General features: G+C 49.8%; 1 protein-coding gene across 1 annotated transcript in view; it reads left to right on the plus strand.

Annotated features, from left to right (window-relative positions):
- The first annotated feature begins 930 nt into the window (after window positions 1-930).
- The window catches only part of TLCD3A (TLC domain containing 3A), a 41294-nt gene continuing 24186 nt past the window's right edge, over window positions 931-18038 (plus strand). The window contains exon 1 of the mRNA XM_081945496.1: window positions 931-1195. Coding sequence (XP_081801622.1) covers window positions 1074-1195 — 122 coding nt within the window. The 5' untranslated portion in view covers window positions 931-1073. The remainder of the gene's footprint in view (window positions 1196-18038) is intronic.

Below are 18038 nucleotides of genomic sequence, written 5' to 3' on the forward strand. Positions count from 1 at the left end.
GGAGGGGGGACTTCCGCGCCATGAAGGCCCATCTCCCGCAGTCTCGGGGGTCGCGGTTGAACGGCCGGCAGCATGGAACGCTCAGGGTCCCAACGTTCGGTTGCATGAAACGTTGAGAATTCTAGGGTTCGACCGAATGGAACGCTCAGAGCCCCAGCGTTCGGTTGCATGGAACGTTGAGAATTCCAACGTTCCACCGGATGGAACGCTCAGGGTCTCAGCGTTCGGTTGCATGGAACATTGAGAATTCCAACGTTCCACCGGATGGAACGTTCAGGGTCCCAACGTTCGGTTGTATGGAACGTTGAGAATTGTAGCGTTCCACCGGATGGAACGCTCAGGGTCTCAGCTTTCAACCGGATGGAACGTTCGGTTGTATGGAACGTTGAGAATTCCAGCGTTCGGCCGGATGGAACGCTCAGGGTCTCAACGTTCGGTTGCATGGAACGCTGAGAATCGTCGTGTTCGGCCGGATGGAACACTCAGGGTCATTCCGCGTTCGGTCGTCTGCAACGTTCAGAATTCCAGCGTCCGCCGGCATTGGAACGTTCGCCTTCCCAACGTTCCAATAGTAGAACGTTGAATCTCCCTGCAGATGTTCCGACAGAACTTTCGCCGCTGGCAGCGCAGCCCGCGTTCTAGTCGAACCACGCCCCCCTCCGCTCCACCCTCCACTCCAGAACTGGCCCGTTGCTTGCAGCGGATCCTGCGTGGAGTGGGGAGAGATTGGGGCCCGGGGAGGGGGGGGGGTCGGTGAAAGGGAAAGTCGGAGCGCTTCTCCCTTGGAAGCCGGGCCTGCCAAGGCCGCCTCCGAGCTCCCCACGCCCGTCTCTTCCAAAGCTCGTCTCTCTCGGTCCACGGTCGCAGCAGCGGCCGCCGCGGCTCCTCCCCTCCGCCCTCCTCCTCCTCCTCCCGGCCTGCTGTTGACAAACACCCGGCCAGGGCGGGCCGTTTGGCTGCGGGGAGCGGCTGGCTCCGGAGCGAGTCCCTCCCTGCCTCCGCCCCACCGGGCAGAGCGTCTCCGGGAGCTCCTGGACGCCGGGCGGAGCAGAGCGACCCGGCGGCCGGCGGGGATGTGGCAGACTCTGGCCCTGGGCTTGGTCCTCTTCCCGGCTCTCTTCGCCGCTGCCATCCGCAGCCTGCAGTGGCTGGCGCCGGCATGGAGCCTCAAGGACCGGATCCTTCTCAGCGGCAGGTACCGGCTGGCACCGGGCGGGGCAGGAAGCGGGAGGAAGCCGGGCAGCATCCCGGAGGAAGGCGGCGGGAGAACCCCCCACCCACTCACCCCAGCCCCGACCCGGATCTGCCCAGGAAACCGGGCAAGGGAGCCGTGCAAAAAGTCGCCGGCGGAGGCTGCCGAGGGAAGCGGCAACTCCGGGGATCGAACCTGTTGCTTGCGAAAGAAAAGCTGAGTTGCGGAGGGGTTTGTTTGGGGGATGGGGTGGGGAGAGGGGCTGGGAAAGAGCAGAGAGCCCTCCCCCGCTCCTTCCCGAGGGGTGGGATCTTGCGGGTGGGCTCTCCTCCGCCCCCCGCACAAGGGGGGCGCCAGGTTGGGGAAGCTCCTGCTCCCCCAAGCCCAGATGTGCCAAGGACTGTAGGATTCTGGCTTGGTGTGGCAAAGATTTGGTCCTTCTGCAGAGGGAGAGAAGACAGACAGGCAGGCAAGCAAGCAGGAAGGAAGGAAGGAAGGAAGAAAAAGTGAAGAGGGAGAGAGAAATGGAGGGAGGGAGGAGAGAAGAGGAAGGAAGGAAGAAAACTGAAGAAGAGGGAGAAATGGAGGGAGAGAGAATGGAGAAAAGGAAGGAAGGAAAGAAAGAAAAGTGAAGAGGGAGAGAGAAATGGAGAGAAGGAAAAGAAAAGAGGAAGGAGGAAGGAAGGAAGGAAGAAAAGTGAAGAAGAGAGGGAGAAATGGAGGCAGGGAGAATTGAAAAAGAAGGAAGGAAGGAGGGAACAGTGAAGAGAAAGAGAGGAAGAAATGGAGGGAGGGAGAATGAAGAAAAGGAAGGAAGGAAAGTGAAGAAGAGAGGGAGAAATGGAGGGAGAGAGAATGGAGAAAAGGAAGGAAGGAAAGAAAGAAAAGTGAAGAGGGAGAGAGAAATGGAGAGAGGGAAAAGAAAAGAGGAAGGAGGAAGGAAGGAAGGAAGAAAAGTGAAGAAGAGAGGGAGAAATGGAGGCAGGGAGAATTGAAAAAGAAGGAAGGAAGGAGGGAACAGTGAAGAGAAAGAGAGGAAGAAATGGAGGGAGGGAGAATGAAGAAAAGGAAGGAAGGAAAGTGAAGAAGAGAGGGAGAAATGGAGGGAGAGAGAATGGAGAAAAGGAAGGAAGGAAAGAAAGAAAAGTGAAGAGGGAGAGAGAAATGGAGAGAAGGAAAAGAAAAGAGGAAGGAGGAAGGAAGGAAGGAAGAAAAGTGAAGAAGAGAGGGAGAAATGGAGGCAGGGAGAATTGAAAAAGAAGGAAGGAAGGAGGGAACAGTGAAGAGAAAGAGAGGAAGAAATGGAGGGAGGGAGAATGAAGAAAAGGAAGGAAGGAAAGTGAAGAAGAGAGGGAGAAATGGAGGGAGAGAGAATGGAGAAAAGGAAGGAAGGAAAGAAAGAAAAGTGAAGAGGGAGAGAGAAATGGAGAGAGGGAAAAGAAAAGAGGAAGGAGGAAGGAAGGAAGGAAGAAAAGTGAAGAAGAGAGGGAGAAATGGAGGCAGGGAGAATGGAAGAAGGAAGGAAGAAACGAATAGTAAAGAGAGGGAGAAATGGAGGGAGAATGAAGAAAAGGAAGGAAGGAAAAGTGAGGAAAGAAGAGGGAGAAATGGAGAGAGGGAGAATGGAGAAAAGAGGAAGGAAGGAAGGAGGAAAGGAAAAATGAAGAGAAAGAAAGAAAAAGAAAGGATTAGAGTTAAGCAAAGATGAAACCTGCAGTGTGAAGAAAATGCCAACCTTGGCATAAAATGTAGTTCTCTTTACTTACGACCGCAAGGGAGCCCAACAATTCCATTGCTGAGCGAGACAGCGGTTAAACGAGTTTTGCCCCAAGTTACGACCTTTCTTTGCCACAGTTGTTCAGTGAATCACTGCAGTGGTTAAGTGAGGAATGCGACGGTTCAGCGAATTGGCTTCCCCATTGACTTTGCTTGTTTGGAAGGTCGCAAAAGAGAATCACGAGACATGGCAACCGTCATAAATACAAGTCAGTTGACGCTGAGCAGCCAAATTTTGATCACGTGACCGAGAAGATCTTGCAACGGTCGTAAGTGTGAACAATGGTCAGAGTTTTGCTTTTTCGGTGCTGCTGCAACTTCAAACGGTCACTAAATGAACAATTGTAAGTCGAGGACTACCTTTATGACCGGTGCACGTCAGCTCCCAGAATTCCAGAGGGTGCCTGGCTCAGGAATTCTGGGAGTTGAAGTCCACAAATCGTAAAGTGTGAAAAATGGTCGTAAGTCGCTTTTTCCAATGCCGTGGTAACTTTGAACGGACACTAACTGAACCGTTGTAAGTTGAGGATTACCTGCGATTCTCTGGGAGCCCCTTCTGACATTACAGACTCCTCCACAGTGGAGGGAGGGTTGAAACATGTTGTTACCACTGGTTTGCCATGCATGTGCCCACTCGCTTCCTGCGCCGCTTTCACTCATGTACCCGGCCTTCCGCGCATGCGACCGGCATCAAAAACATGCCTAAATAGAGTGACAAAGAGCTGGGACCTGTGGAATTTCTGCTACCGGTTCGAGAACGGGTCTGATCCGGCTGAATACCATCCCTACTTCTGAGCAGGAAATTGAGGAAGATGGGCTGATCTAATCCTGATTAAAGAAACCTGATGCTTCAGCTAGCAAACTTTATACGTAGCAAATACCAGTAGTAAGCCTCCCTTTTTCTCTGGGATAGAGAGAAGCTAGTGGCTCCATCCTAAAAGTGGCAAATCCTCAATTTACCAAGATTCATTTAGCGACCGTTCGGGGTTACCACAGCAGTGGAAAACATGACTTGTGACCGGGTCCTTGCACTTTCGGCCGTCACAACGTCATGAATTCGGGCACATAGCTGTTGGCATGTAACAGGTAGTCCTCGCCTTACGACCACAATGGAGCCCAAGATTCCTGTTGCTCAGGGAAGCGTTTGTTAAGTTAGCTTTGCCCCGTTTTACTACCTTTCTTGCCACCGTTGCTAAGTGAATCACGGGCGCCGTTATGTTAGGAACATTGTTAAGTGAATCTGGCATCCCCCAATGGTTTTGCTTGTGAGATGGTCGCAAAAGGGGGTCGCCTGACCTTGGGACACAGCAATGGTCGTAAGTATGAAGCAGCTGCCAAGCGCCTGAATTTTGATCACGTGACTATGGGGATGCTGCAAAGGTCATAACTGTGAAAAATGGTCATAAGTCACCTTTCTCAGGACCGTTGTAAGTTTGAACAGTCACTAAATGAACGAGGACTACCTGCCTTTATGCCAGTTTCAGCATCCCCACTTGTGACCTTCTGCGAAGCAAAGTCAAAGGGGGAAGCCGAATTCACTTAAGGACCATGTGATGCACTTAACAACCATGTGATTCATTTAACAACCATGTGATTCACCTAACAACCACAGGGATTCACTCAACAACATTGGCAAAAAAGGTTGCAACATCAGACACAACTTTGGTTAGCAATTGGAATTTTAGTCCTAATTCTGGTTGTAAGGGGATGGCTACCTATAATTACATTTTAGGTACAAAACATTAAATATTACAGGCTTTCCAGACTTACGACGATTCACCATTCAAAACTACAACAGCCCTTTTTCATACTTACAACCGTTAGAGCGTCCTTGTGGACATGTAATAAAATTTCGGACACTTGGTAAACTGATTCATATTTACGACCATTGCAGTACCTGTGACTGCTTTTGGGGACCTTCTGCCCAGAAAACTCAATGGGGAAGCCAGATTCGCTTAACAACCGTGTGACTCACTTAACAACCACAGTGATTCGCTTAACGGTGGCAAGAAAGGTCGTAAAATGGGGCAAAGCTCGCTTAACAAACATCTCACTTAACAACATAAGTTTGTAAGTTGAAGGGCTGCCTTTTCTGTAGCTAATATTGCAGATATTTCTGCTTCCTCATCACCCATTCATGTCATCTCATTGAAACAAGTTGCTAGACCTCAAGAGGTAGGAATTTCCTCGTTTACTTGGGTGTGATGACAGATGTGGATTGATTGTTGTTGTTAGGAAGGCAAGAAATGTGAATAAGCTTTTTGCAAGTGGCAACACCTTGAATGAATTTGTTTTTAGGTCGGAAGTGAAGCAACAGACAGTCTGATGAAGATTTACTTGCATTTATTAGCGAGAAAAGTTTGGTCAGATGACTGAGCCACTTTATGACCGTCATGCCTTATGTCCTGGGCGGGGTCCATTCCGGTCGTAACTCAAAGGCTGCCGTATTCTGGTGTAGGGCTTTGCATAAATGCTTGCCACTTGCAGGTGTGCAGTGTCACACAGCCAGTCCTTGACGTACGACCACAACCGTGCCCTGAATTTCTGTTGCTAAGCGGGGCAGTTGTTAAGGGAATCACTGCCGTGGTTAAATTAGGAACACGGTTGTTAAGTGAATCTGGCTTCCCAATTGACTTTGCTCACCAGACGGTTGCAAAAGGGAAATGCCCTGACCCCAGGGACACTGCACCCGTCATAAATGTGAGTCAATTGCCAAGCGTCTGAATTTTGATCATGTGACGACGGGGAGGCTGCAACGGTTGGAAGTGTGAAAAATGGTCACAAATCTCTTTTTGGGCTACATTTGTTAAGTGAATCATTGCGGCGTTAAAAACACACGGTTGTTAAGGGAATCTGGCTTTGCTCATCAGACGGTCGCAAAAGGGGATCACGTGACCCCAGGGACACTGCAACTATCCTAAGTACATGCCAGTTGCCAAGTGTCCGAATTCCCATCGTGTGACTATTCGGATGCTGCAATGACGGTATGAAAAATGGCCGTGAGTCACTTTTTTCAGTGCTGTTGTAACTTTGAACGGACGCTAAACGAAAGTTTGTAAGACAAAGACTTCCTGTACTTAAAGTGCTGGCCTAGGAATAGGAGACACGAGTTCAAATCCTTCTCAATTTTGTGACATTTATTACCTTGGGGCCAGCAGCCGTAGTCTTTCAGCCCAACCTCGTAGGAAATGTTCTAACCGAGGCTTCCCAAGATCCTGAAGCCAACTCCTGGTCCCGACAAAAACACCTTTTATTAATTTGCTGTGAATTCTGCTCCTTCACATCCAGCAAAGTCTTTCAAGGGAGGATTTACGGTCACATACCTTCTCTGGCTTGGAGAGCTGCCAGGCTGATCTCTGCAGAACTTGGCCAGGAATATTGGAGAGTCAGGAACCAATTAAGCGAACTAATTGTCTCCTGCAAACTCCACTCCCTTTTCGCTACCTTTTTCTTTCCTCTGGGAGGGGCCATTCATCCCTGTGGCCTTACCCCCAAGTACCCGTCTGCACATCATCAAGATGAAGAGCAAGAGGAGGAATTCTGGGAGTTGAAGTCCACAAGTCTTAAAGCTGTCAGGTTTGAAGACCCTGGGTTTGTTTTTTTCCCTAAAGGGTTAGGGGTGCAAGGGTCTTGTAACTTGGCAGCTTTAAGACTTGCACACTTCAATGCCAGAGTTCTTGAGCCAAAATGACCGGAGGAGGAATTCTGGGAGTTGGAGTCCACAAGTCTTAAAGCTGTCAAGTTTGAACACTCCTGGGTTTTTTTTCCCTAAAGGGTTAGGGGTGCAAGGGTCTTGTAACTTGACAGCTTTAAGACTTGCGTGCTTCAAATGCCAGAGTTCCTGAGCCAACATTTTGGTTGCTAAGCAAGAGTGTTGTTAAGTGAGTTTCACCACATGTTACAAGTTGGCCACGCCCACCCAGTCACATGACTGTCAAGCCACTCCCACCTGGTCACATGTCTGGCAAACCACTCCTACCTGGTCACATGGCCGGCAATCCACTCCCACAAAGCAGGCCACACCTACAGAAGAGGTTCTAAAAAAGTTTTGAAACTCACTACTGCCTTGAAGTGAGGTGTATCCTGGATTAACGCAAGGAAATAAGTTGTGTCGTTGTGCCCCCAGGGGAAGGGAAGGGAAGGGAAGGGCCCCTTGACAATGGGAGTGGCCACAGGAGTGTTACATACTCATTAGTTGTGTCTACCTCATCCAAGGGAAAATGTGGCAACAATACTCCGTGACTAACGACATCTAATTGAGTAACTCCTTGATTGGCACAGACCAAACCGCCAAGAAGAAGCTATGGCTCCTCTCGGGTGTGATCTGCCCACCTTGAAGTTATTGCTCCTCGTTGAGATCTAGCTGCTTGACACGTCGGTCCCCCACCCGCCATAAATAACTTGGCCTGTTTTTAAAAGCCAGAAGCCTGCGTGGAATGAAACTCGGAAGAATATTAGGGACAGAAGGATATTCCACATCTGGAAATATGCATGATAGCCCTTGATTTACGATGATTCGTTTAGTGACTGAAGTTACAACTGAAAAAAGAGACTTTCAGATGCTCATTGCTGCAATGATCACATGGTTAGAATCCAGGCACTTGGCAACTGGCATGGACTTATGACGGTTGCAATCTCCCGGGGTCATGTGGTCATCTTTTGCGACCTTCTGACAATGGGTAAGCCCGATCTGCTGAATGACTGCATGATTCACTTAACAACGGCAGTCATTCTCTTAACCACTTAACCAAACAAGGTAGCAAAATAGGGTGCGCCTCACTTAACAATTGCCTTGTTAGCAAAGGAAGCGCCAGGTACCATTGTGGTCGTAAGCCGAGGACTATCTGTAACTGGGTGGCGGTTGTCATTTCCCAGCCGGTCTTAAGCACCTTAATACAGGTAGTCATCTTCTTAGGACCACAACGGAACTCCAGACTTCTGCTAAGTGAGACATTTGTTAAGTGAGGTTTTTGCCTCATTTTATGCCCGCCCTTGCCACAATCGTTAAAGGAATCATTGGAGTTTTTAAGTGAGTAACCCGGTCGTTATGACTTCTCAGTTGTTAAGTGAATCACCTTCCTCAATAGTAGTAACTGTAAAAGGGATCCTGGAGTCCTAGTGGACAACCATTTAAATAGGAGCCAGCCATGTGCAGCAGCTGCCCAAAAAGCCAACGCAGTTCTAGGCTGCATAAATAGAGGGAGAGAATCAAGATCACGTGAAGTGTTGATGCCGCTTTATAATGCCTTGGTGAGGCCACACTTGGAACACTGCATTCAGTTTTGGTCGCCACGATGCAGAAAAGATGTGGAGACTCTAGAAAGAGTGCAGAGAAGAGTAACAAAGATGATTAGGGGACTGGAGACTAAAACATATGAAGAACGGTTGCAGGAACTGGGTATGTTTAGCTTAAGAGAAAGAAGGACTAGGGGAGACATGATAGCAGTGTTCCAATATCTCAGGGGTTGCCACAAAGAAGAGGGAGTCAAGCTATTCTCCAAGGCACCTGAGGGTAGAACAAGAAGCAATGGGTGGAAACTAATCAAGGAGAGAAGCAACTTAGAACTGAGGAGGAATTCCCTGACAGTGAGAACAATTAATCAGTGGAACAGAAGTTGCCTCCAGAAGTTGTGAATGCCCCAACACTGGAAGTCTTTAAGAAGATGCTGGATAGCCATTTGTCTGAAAAGGTATAGGGTTTCCTGCCTAGACAGGGGGTTGGACTAGAAGACCTCCAAGGTCCCTTCCAACTCTGTAATTCTGTAATTCTGTCTTCAACTTATTCTCAGAGAGCTAACCACGGACCCTCAGAGTACTAATGACCAAATGCATGCAAAGAATATAACCCCTTCCCTTCCCTTCCCCACCATTCAGTCTGAATTGAAGAAGCTTCTTGGATGAGAAGTGAAACATTTTCAAGAGAAAACCCGAGAAAGTTAAGCTATTCTCCAAAGCACCTGAAGGCAGAACAAGAAGCAATTCCCCAACACTGGAAGTCTTTAAGAAGATGTTGGATAGCCGTTTGTCTGAAACGGTATAGGGTTTCCTGCCTAGACAGGGGGTTGGACTAGAAGACCTCCAAGGTCCCTTCCAACTCTGCTATTGTATTGTTGTATTAAGACCTTGAACAGTACCACTGGTTTGCATGTGCGTGCCCACTTCGCTGGCACACATGCCCCTCCTGCTTATGCGCTTTGATAGCACATCAGTGTTGGGTTTACCGGTTGCAACGGGGCCCAGCATCCCTCACATGTAGGCGCGTAGCCTGGCTTACCTCCACGACGCCTCCGCGACGCCACTGCGGCACTCCAACTGCTTGGTGGAGCGTTGCGCAGGCACCATGTGCATAAGCACTGAAGAGCTCAAATACAGATAAGGGGCTCGGGCAGGCGAGTGGGCTCTCCGGAGCACCATACCGGAACGGTACCCGGTGCTCACGGCAGTCACCGGTACACCCGTACCAGGACGTACCGCCTGCAACCCACCCCTGTTGCACCTCCACCTTCCGCGCAGGTGGCCGGCCTCAAAAATGTGCCTAAATGGGACCGCATAGAGATGAGGCGGGTGTGGGTGGGAAGGTCCACTGGTGATTTGCGCTACTGCTTTGGGTGATACGAACCGGCTGAATACTACGTCTGCAGAGCGTGGTAACACAGACGGGGAGAAATAAAGCAGGCTTAAACACACACACACAGACACATCCTCCCTCGGCAAAGTTTCTGGGGAATCCCCCCCCCCCCTGAAGTGGGGATCCCAAATGAAGTTCGTTTTAAAAGCCGAGGGAAATTTAGTAACCGCCAGTAACCTCAGAAATATCCCCAGTGTTGCTTCACTTCCTTCTCTCCTGCTGAGTTCGGGGTGGATTCTGTTAACTAGGAGAAAAAGGAGAGAGAGAGAAAAAAGTTAAATTCTACCACTTGTGAAATCTGGAGACAAACAACTTCCTGTCAATCGTGGCTCTGCGCGGCCATTGATATTTGGAGGTAGATGGCTCTTACAATACAATACAACGCAATAGCAGAGTTGGAAGGGACCTTGGAGGTCTTCTAGTCCAACCCCCTGCCTAGGCAGGAAACCCTATACTGTTTCAGACAAATGGCTATCCAGCATCTTCTTAAAGACTTCCAGTGTTGGGACATTCACAACTTCTGGAGGCAACTTCTGTTCCACTGATTAATTGTTCTCACTGTCAGGAAATTTCTCCTCAGTTCTAAGTTGCTTCTCTCCTTGATTAGTTTCCACCCATTGCTTCTTGTTCTGTCCTCAGGTGCCTTGGAGAATAGTTTGACTCCCTCTTCTTTGTGGCAACCTCTGAGATATTGGAAGACTGCTATCATGTCTCCCCTAGTCCTTCTTTCTATTAAACTACCCAGTTCCTGAAACCTTCCTTCATATGTTTTAGCCTCCAGTCCCCTGATCCTCTTTCTTGCTCTTCTCTGCACTCTTTCTAGAGTCTCCACATCTTTTCTACATCGTGGCGACCAAAACTGAAAGCAAATATTCCAAGTGTGGCCTTACCAAGGCATTATAAAGTGGCATTAACCCTTCAGGTGATCTTGATTCTCTCCCTCTGTTGATGCAGCCTAGAACTGTGTTGGCTTTTGAGGCTGGAGGCTCTGTGGTACAGTTGGCAAGGTTTTTTTTTTCTTCCCTCGGCTTGCCGTCGGGAGCAATACAGCCGATTCCCAGAAACAGCATTTTCTAAAATGATTTTTTTTTTAAAAAAAATTGTCCTCCTTTGTCTTACATTTTGGGGTTCCTTCTTTGACCTGCCTGACGAGGGCCCTGCCCGAAAGGAGAGGAGTAAACCTGGAGGAAGAAAGGAATGTCTCAAAAAGGCCGGAGTAGATTAAGAGTAGCATGAAAGGAAAGCCGAAGTTATTGATTTAAGGATATTTACACAGCCATCCGGACACGGCAACCTTGCCAGATTGCACTGGGAGTTATTTCTGGCACGGTGTTTCTTTGGTGTCTATCCTCCTCTACCTGCCCTCCTTTCTCCAGTTTAAACAGTTACACCTGAGATACGCCTGGTTCCTGGCTTCGCCTCCAAAAGTAAAGCTTTTTTGGCCGACGAGTATTTGACAATTTCAGTCCGTCAGTCGCAGCAGTCATTAAGTGGGTTATCACCATGGTTGGGTGAACAAGGCAGTTGTTAAGCGGGCCCGTTGTTTGCTATAGGGCGTTATTTCAATAAAGGAGAATCTTTGTGGCTCAGGGGTCCTTGGAGCTCTTTAAAATCTGTGTTTTCCTTGCCGACGTTTCATGACCCAACTAGGTAACATCATCAGTGCAAGAAGGCAGGGGGGATTGCAGAGTGGAAGAGAAGGAAGAAGTGGGAGGAGGAGGCCTGGGGGTCCTTGGTGCTCTCTGAGTGTGGTTGTTTTCTTGCAGACATTTCATTACCCAACTAGGTAACATCATCAATACTACGGTAGAAGGGTGAGGGGTTGGCAGAGAGGAAGAGGAGGACTATGGGAACCTTGGTACTCTCTGAGTTTGGTACTCTGAGTTTGGTGGTTTCCTTGTAGACGTTTCATGACCCAACTAGGTAACATCATCAGGGTTAGAAAGGAGTGGGCTTTGTGAGGAGGAGGAGGAAGAGGAAGAGGAGGAGGAAGAGGAGGAAGAGGAGAGGAGGAGGACGATGACTACTGTGGGGTTCTTGGAGCTCTCTGAGTTTGATTGTTTTCTTGCAGGCGTTCCATTGCCCAACTAGGTAACATCATCAAGGCTGCAAGGGAGAGGAGTTTGAAGAAAGGAGGAGGAAGAGGAGGAGGACTGTGGGGTCCGTGGTGCTCCTCTCTGAGCTTGATTGTTTCCTTGCAGACGTTTCATGACCCAACTAGGTAACCTCATCAGTGCCAGAATATCCTTTCTTGTACTGATGAGATTACCTAGTTGGGTCATGAAACGTCTGCAAGGAAACAATGAATAACCGAGGAGCCATTATTTGCCAGAAGAGGAACATAAATGTTGGTTTCCAGCAAAGAGGTCATAAATTGCAATCATGTGACGGCGGGAGGCCGTAAATGCTAGTTGAAGTTGGTTGCCGAGTGCCTAAAATGTGGACTTGAAGGATGCAGGTTGTCCTCGACTTACAACCATTCGTTTAGTGATCGTTCGAAGTTACAACGGCGCTGAAAAAAAACCCGACTTACGAGCAGTTTTCACACCGGCAGCATTCCCATTGGTCCCGTGGTCCAAATTCAGTCATTTGGCAACGGACTCGTCTTTATGAGGCTTGCAGTCTCCCGGGAGGGGCTCGTGTGATCCCCCTTTTGCGACCTTCCGACAAGCCAAATCTACAGGGGTGGGGTGGGAAGCCAGATTCTCTTAACAACGACGGGATAAGAGTCACTCAAGGATTGTCTTGGTATTAGCCAGGGAAATTTTAGAGCTCAGCTGTGGCCGTACGTCGAGGACTGCCTCTTCCATGTGAATTTTAGACGTGCTTTGCAATTTTGAAGCTGTTTCCCCCCCCCTCGTTCTTTTTATATTTGGGGCACGGGAAGGGAAGGGACGGGATGGGGGGATTTAAGGCCTTTGAAACTCAGCGGTGTGAAGTGGAAAGTGGGTCGCCTCACAAAGGAAGGCTGTGTTGCTTTCCTTGGATAAATGGGCTCAGCCAACTGCAGAAATCCCCATCAAATGAGGGGGGGAGTTGGCAGGGCTCCTTGAGGTCATCTAGCCCAGCCCTCCTCCTGGAGGCAAACTCACTTGTTCCTCGCTGGGTTTTTATTTTTCCTCTTATCGCCTTGATTTTGCGTTTCTTGTATTGTGGCTTGCTTTGGAAACATGTTTTACCATTTGTAAATAAATGGCTGGGGGATTCTGGGAGTGGAAGCCCACCCCTCTTAAAGGATGCTGGCTGGGGGATTCTGGGAGTGGAAGCCCACCCCTCTTAAAGGATGCTGGCTGGGGATTCTGGGAGTGGAAGCCCACCCCTCTTAAAGGATGCTGGCTGGGGATTCTGGGAGTGGAAGCCCACCCCTCTTAAAACATGCTGGCTGGGGGATTCTGGGAGTTGAAGTCCTCCCCTCTTAAAACATGCTGGCTGGGGGATTCTGGGAGTGGAAGCCCACCCCTCTTAAAGGATGCTGGCTGGGGGATTCTGGGAGTGGAAGTCCTCCCCTCTTAAAGGATGCTGGCTGGGGGATTCTGGGAGTGGAAGTCCACCCCTCTTAAAGGATGCTGGCTGGGGGATTCTGGGAGTGGAAGCCCACCCCTCTTAAAGGATGCTGGCTGGGGGATTCTGGGAGTGGAAGCCCACCCCTCTTAAAGGATGCTGGCTGGGGAATTCTGGGAGTGGAAGCCCACCCCTCTTAAAACATGCTGGCTGGGGGATTCTGGGAGTGGAAGCCCACCCCTCTTAAAGGATGCTGGCTGGGGGATTCTGGGAGTGGAAGCCCACCCCTCTTAAAGGATGCTGGCTGGGGGATTCTGGGAGTGGAAGTCCTCCCCTCTTAAAGGATGCTGGCTGGGGGATTCTGGGAGTGGAAGTCCACCCCTCTTAAAGGATGCTGGCTGGGGGATTCTGGGAGTGGAAGCCCACCCCTCTTAAAGGATGCTGGCTGGGGGATTCTGGGAGTGGAAGCCCACCCCTCTTAAAGGATGCTGGCTGGGGAATTCTGGGAGTGGAAGCCCACCCCTCTTAAAGGATGCTGGCTGGGGGATTCTGGGAGTTGAAGTCCACCCCTCTTAAAGGATGCTGGCTGGGGGATTCTGGGAGTGGAAGCCCACCCCTCTTAAAGGATGCTGGCTGGGGGATTCTGGGAGTGGAAGCCCACCCCTCTTAAAGGATGCTGGCTGGGGGATTCTGGGAGTGGAAGCCCACCCCTCTTAAAGGATGCTGCCTGGAGGATTCTGGGAGTTGAAGTCCTCCCCTCTTAAAGGATGCTGGCTGGGGGATTCTGGGAGTTGAAGTCCTCCCCTCTTAAAACATGCTGGCTGGGGGATTCTGGGAGTGGAAGTCCACCCCTCTTAAAGGATGCTGGCTGGGGGATTCTGGGAGTGGAAGCCCACCCCTCTTAAAGGATGCTGGCTGGGGAATTCTGGGAGCGGAAGCCCACCCCTCTTAAAGGATGCTGGCTGGGGGATTCTGGGAGTTGAAGTCCTCCCCTCTTAAAGGATGCTGGCTGGGGGATTCTGGGAGTGGAAGTCCACCCCTCTTAAAGGATGCTGGCTGGGGATTCTGTGAGTTGAAGTCCTCCCCTCTTAAAGGATGCTGGCTGGGGAATTCTGGGAGTGGAAGCCCACCCCTCTTAAAGCATTCTGGCTGGGGGATTCTGGGAGTGGAAGCCCACCCCTCTTAAAGGATGCTGGCTGGGGATTCTGGGAGTGGAAGCCCACCCCTCTTAAAGGATGCTGGCTGGGGATTCTGGGAGTGGAAGCCCACCCCTCTTAAAGGATGCTGGCTGGGGGATTCTGGGAGTTGAAGTCCTCCCCTCTTAAAACATGCTGGCTGGGGGATTCTGGGAGTGGAAGCCCACCCCTCTTAAAGGATGCTGGCTGGGGGATTCTGGGAGTTGAAGTCCTCCCCTCTTAAAGGATGCTGGCTGGGGGATTCTGGGAGTGGAAGTCCACCCCTCTTAAAGGATGCTGGCTGGGGGATTCTGGGAGTGGAAGTCCACCCCTCTTAAAGGATGCTGGCTGGGGGATTCTGGGAGTGGAAGTCCACCCCTCTTAAAGCATTCTGGCTAGGGGATTCTGGGAGTGGAAGTCCTCCCCTCTTAAAGGATGCTGGCTGGGGGATTCTGGGAGTGGAAGTCCACCCCTCTTAAAGGATGCTGGCTGGGGGATTCTGGGAGTGGAAGTCCACCCCTCTTAAAGGATGCTGGCTGGGGATTCTGTGAGTTGAAGTCCTCCCCTCTTAAAGGATGCTGGCTGGGGAATTCTGGGAGTGGAAGCTCACCCCTCTTAAAGCATTCTGGCTGGGGGATTCTGGGAGTGGAAGCCCACCCCTCTTAAAGGATGCTGGCTGGGGATTCTGGGAGTGGAAGCCCACCCCTCTTAAAGGATGCTGGCTGGGGATTCTGGGAGTGGAAGCCCACCCCTCTTAAAGGATGCTGGCTGGGGGATTCTGGGAGTTGAAGTCCTCCCCTCTTAAAACATGCTGGCTGGGGGATTCTGGGAGTGGAAGCCCACCCCTCTTAAAGGATGCTGGCTGGGGGATTCTGGGAGTTGAAGTCCTCCCCTCTTAAAGGATGCTGGCTGGGGGATTCTGGGAGTGGAAGTCCACCCCTCTTAAAGGATGCTGGCTGGGGGATTCTGGGAGTGGAAGTCCACCCCTCTTAAAGGATGCTGGCTGGGGGATTCTGGGAGTGGAAGTCCACCCCTCTTAAAGCATTCTGGCTAGGGGATTCTGGGAGTGGAAGTCCTCCCCTCTTAAAGGATGCTGGCTGGGGGATTCTGGGAGTGGAAGTCCACCCCTCTTAAAGGATGCTGGCTGGGGGATTCTGGGAGTGGAAGTCCACCCCTCTTAAAGGATGCTGGCTGGGGGATTCTGGGAGTGGAAGCCCACCCAGCTTAAACCTGCCAAGGTTTAGATTTAGAAACACTGTTCTAAAATATTGCGACATATTTGCATCTCGCCCCTCTACAAATGTAACTCGTCGGAAACAAAGTCCATCTCCTGTCTGGGACAGTTGCCTCAAACTGACTTTGATCTGGTGAATTTTCCCCTCTCCTAATATTCCATCAGAATCGGCCTTAAATATTTATTTGGGATGTAAACCAAATTACACTCAAGCCGAGGAAAACACGATTTCCTCCTAACTGGTTCTTGCAGTAGCCGGCCATAAAGAAAAATAGCTTGTTTTTTTTTCCTGGTTATGTTAATTTTGTTTTCTTATTTTGTGATGAGAGGGTTTGGTGATTTATTCTTTCCTCCATTTGGTAGATTATTTTGTGATTACGTTATGCACCTCCGGGTTATGCATAAAGGATGGGGAGCCACATGCCTTCTCTTGGTACATAAATAAAATGTAGTAGCATTTCCTGTTTATTGTTATGGAGAGGTAGAGTGTTCATGCATAGGGAGGCTCTCTGGGTGTTTTTTTTAAACCCCTGGCAGGGTTTGTTACTCACCCAGTTGTCTTTCATGCCTAAAGTGGGGCTAGAACTCACTATCGCCTGGTGATTGGCCCAAAGTCACCCATCTGGCCTTAATGGCTAAGGCAGGACTAGAACTCACTATCTCCTGGTGATTGGCCCAAAGTCACCCAGCTGGCTTTCATGGCTAAAGCAGGACTAGAACTCACTATCTCCTGGTGATTGGCCCAAAGTTACCCAGCTGGCTTTCATGGCTAAGGCAGGACTAGAACTCACTATCTCCTGGTGATTGGCCCAAAGTCACCCAGCTGGCTTTCATGGCTAAGGCAGGACTAGAACTCACTATCGCCTGGTGATTGGCCCAAAGTTACCCAGCTGGCTTTCATGGCTAAAGCAGGACTAGAACTCACTATCTCCTGGTGATTGGCCCAAAGTTACCCAGCTGGCTTTCATGGCTAAGGCAGGACTAGAACTCACTATCTCCTGGTGATTGGCCCAAAGTTACCCAGCTGGCTTTCATGGCTAAGGCAGGACTAGAACTCACTATCTCCTGGTGATTGGCCCAAAGTTACCCAGCTGGCTTTCATGGCTAAGGCAGGACTAGAACTCACTATCTCCTGGTGATTGGCCCAAAGTCACCCAGCTGGCTTTCATGGCTAAGGCAGGACTAGAACTCACTATCGCCTGGTGATTGGCCCAAAGTTACCCAGCTGGCTTTCATGGCTAAAGCAGGACTAGAACTCACTATCTCCTGGTGATTGGCCCAAAGTTACCCAGCTGGCTTTCATGGCTAAGGCAGGACTAGAACTCACTATCTCCTGGTGATTGGCCCAAAGTCACCCATCTGGCCTTAATGGCTAAGGCAGGACTAGAACTCACTATCTCCTGGTGATTGGCCCAAAGTCACCCAGCTGGCTTTCATGGCTAAAGCAGGACTAGAACTCACTATCTCCTGGTGATTGGCCCAAAGTTACCCAGCTGGCTTTCATGGCTAAGGCAGGACTAGAACTCACTATCGCCTGGTAATTGGCCCAAAGTTACCCAGCTGGCTTTCATGGCTAAGGCAGGACTAGAACTCACTATCTCCTGGTGATTGGCCCAAAGTTACCCAGCTGGCTTTCATGGCTAAGGCAGGACTAGAACTCACTATCTCCTGGTGAAATAAATACCTCAGACGACAAATGATTAAATTAGAGGGAGGGGAAATAAGAAAATATGAAAATGTCAACATACAGGCGGAAAAATGATATGAATTGACAAACGTTAAATAGCATCTATAAGAATGTATATCTAAGAATGAATTTGAAAGGAAAAATAAAAAAACTTTCGACACAGAATCGGATGGGATTTCAGAGAGTTGGCAGGGCGACACCAGGTTTACCCTCAAGGTCGTAAATGGGTAATCATTAACCATTTACCGCTACAGTTGCAGCCCCAGGTCATTCGCCCGAAGTCACCCAGCTGGCTTTCATGTCCAAGGCAGGACTAGAACTCACTGTCTCCTGGTGATTGGCTCAAAGTCATCCAGCTGGCTTTCATGGCTAAGGAGGGACTAGAACTCACCGTCTCCTGATCATTGACCCAAAGTCACCCAGTTGCCTTTGATGCCTAAGGTGGAACTAGAATTCACTACCTCTTACTGACTGGATCAAAGTCACCCAGATTATTGACCCAAAGTCACCTTTCATGTCTAAGGCGGGACTAGAACTCACCGTCTCCTGGTGATTGGCCCAAAGTCATCCAGCTGGTTTTCATGGCTAAGGAGGGACTGGAACTCACTCTCCTAACTTTCTAGTTTAGGCTAGCCTTGGCTTAGCCATTAGATCAAACTGGCTCTCTTCAATAGAAGAGTAAGGTTCTGCATTTAGGCAACAAAAACGGAATGCACAGGTACAGTATAGGTGGTACCGTGCTCAATAGTAGTAACTGTGAGAGGGATCTTGGAGTTCTAGTGGACAACCATTTAAATAGGAACCAGCCGTGTGCAGCAGCTGCCAAAAAAGCCAACACAGTTCTA

The sequence above is a fragment of the Natrix helvetica genome, assembly GCF_964273705.1.
Source record: "Natrix helvetica genome assembly, chromosome: 2".
NCBI classification, from domain to species: Eukaryota; Metazoa; Chordata; class Lepidosauria; order Squamata; family Natricidae; genus Natrix; species Natrix helvetica.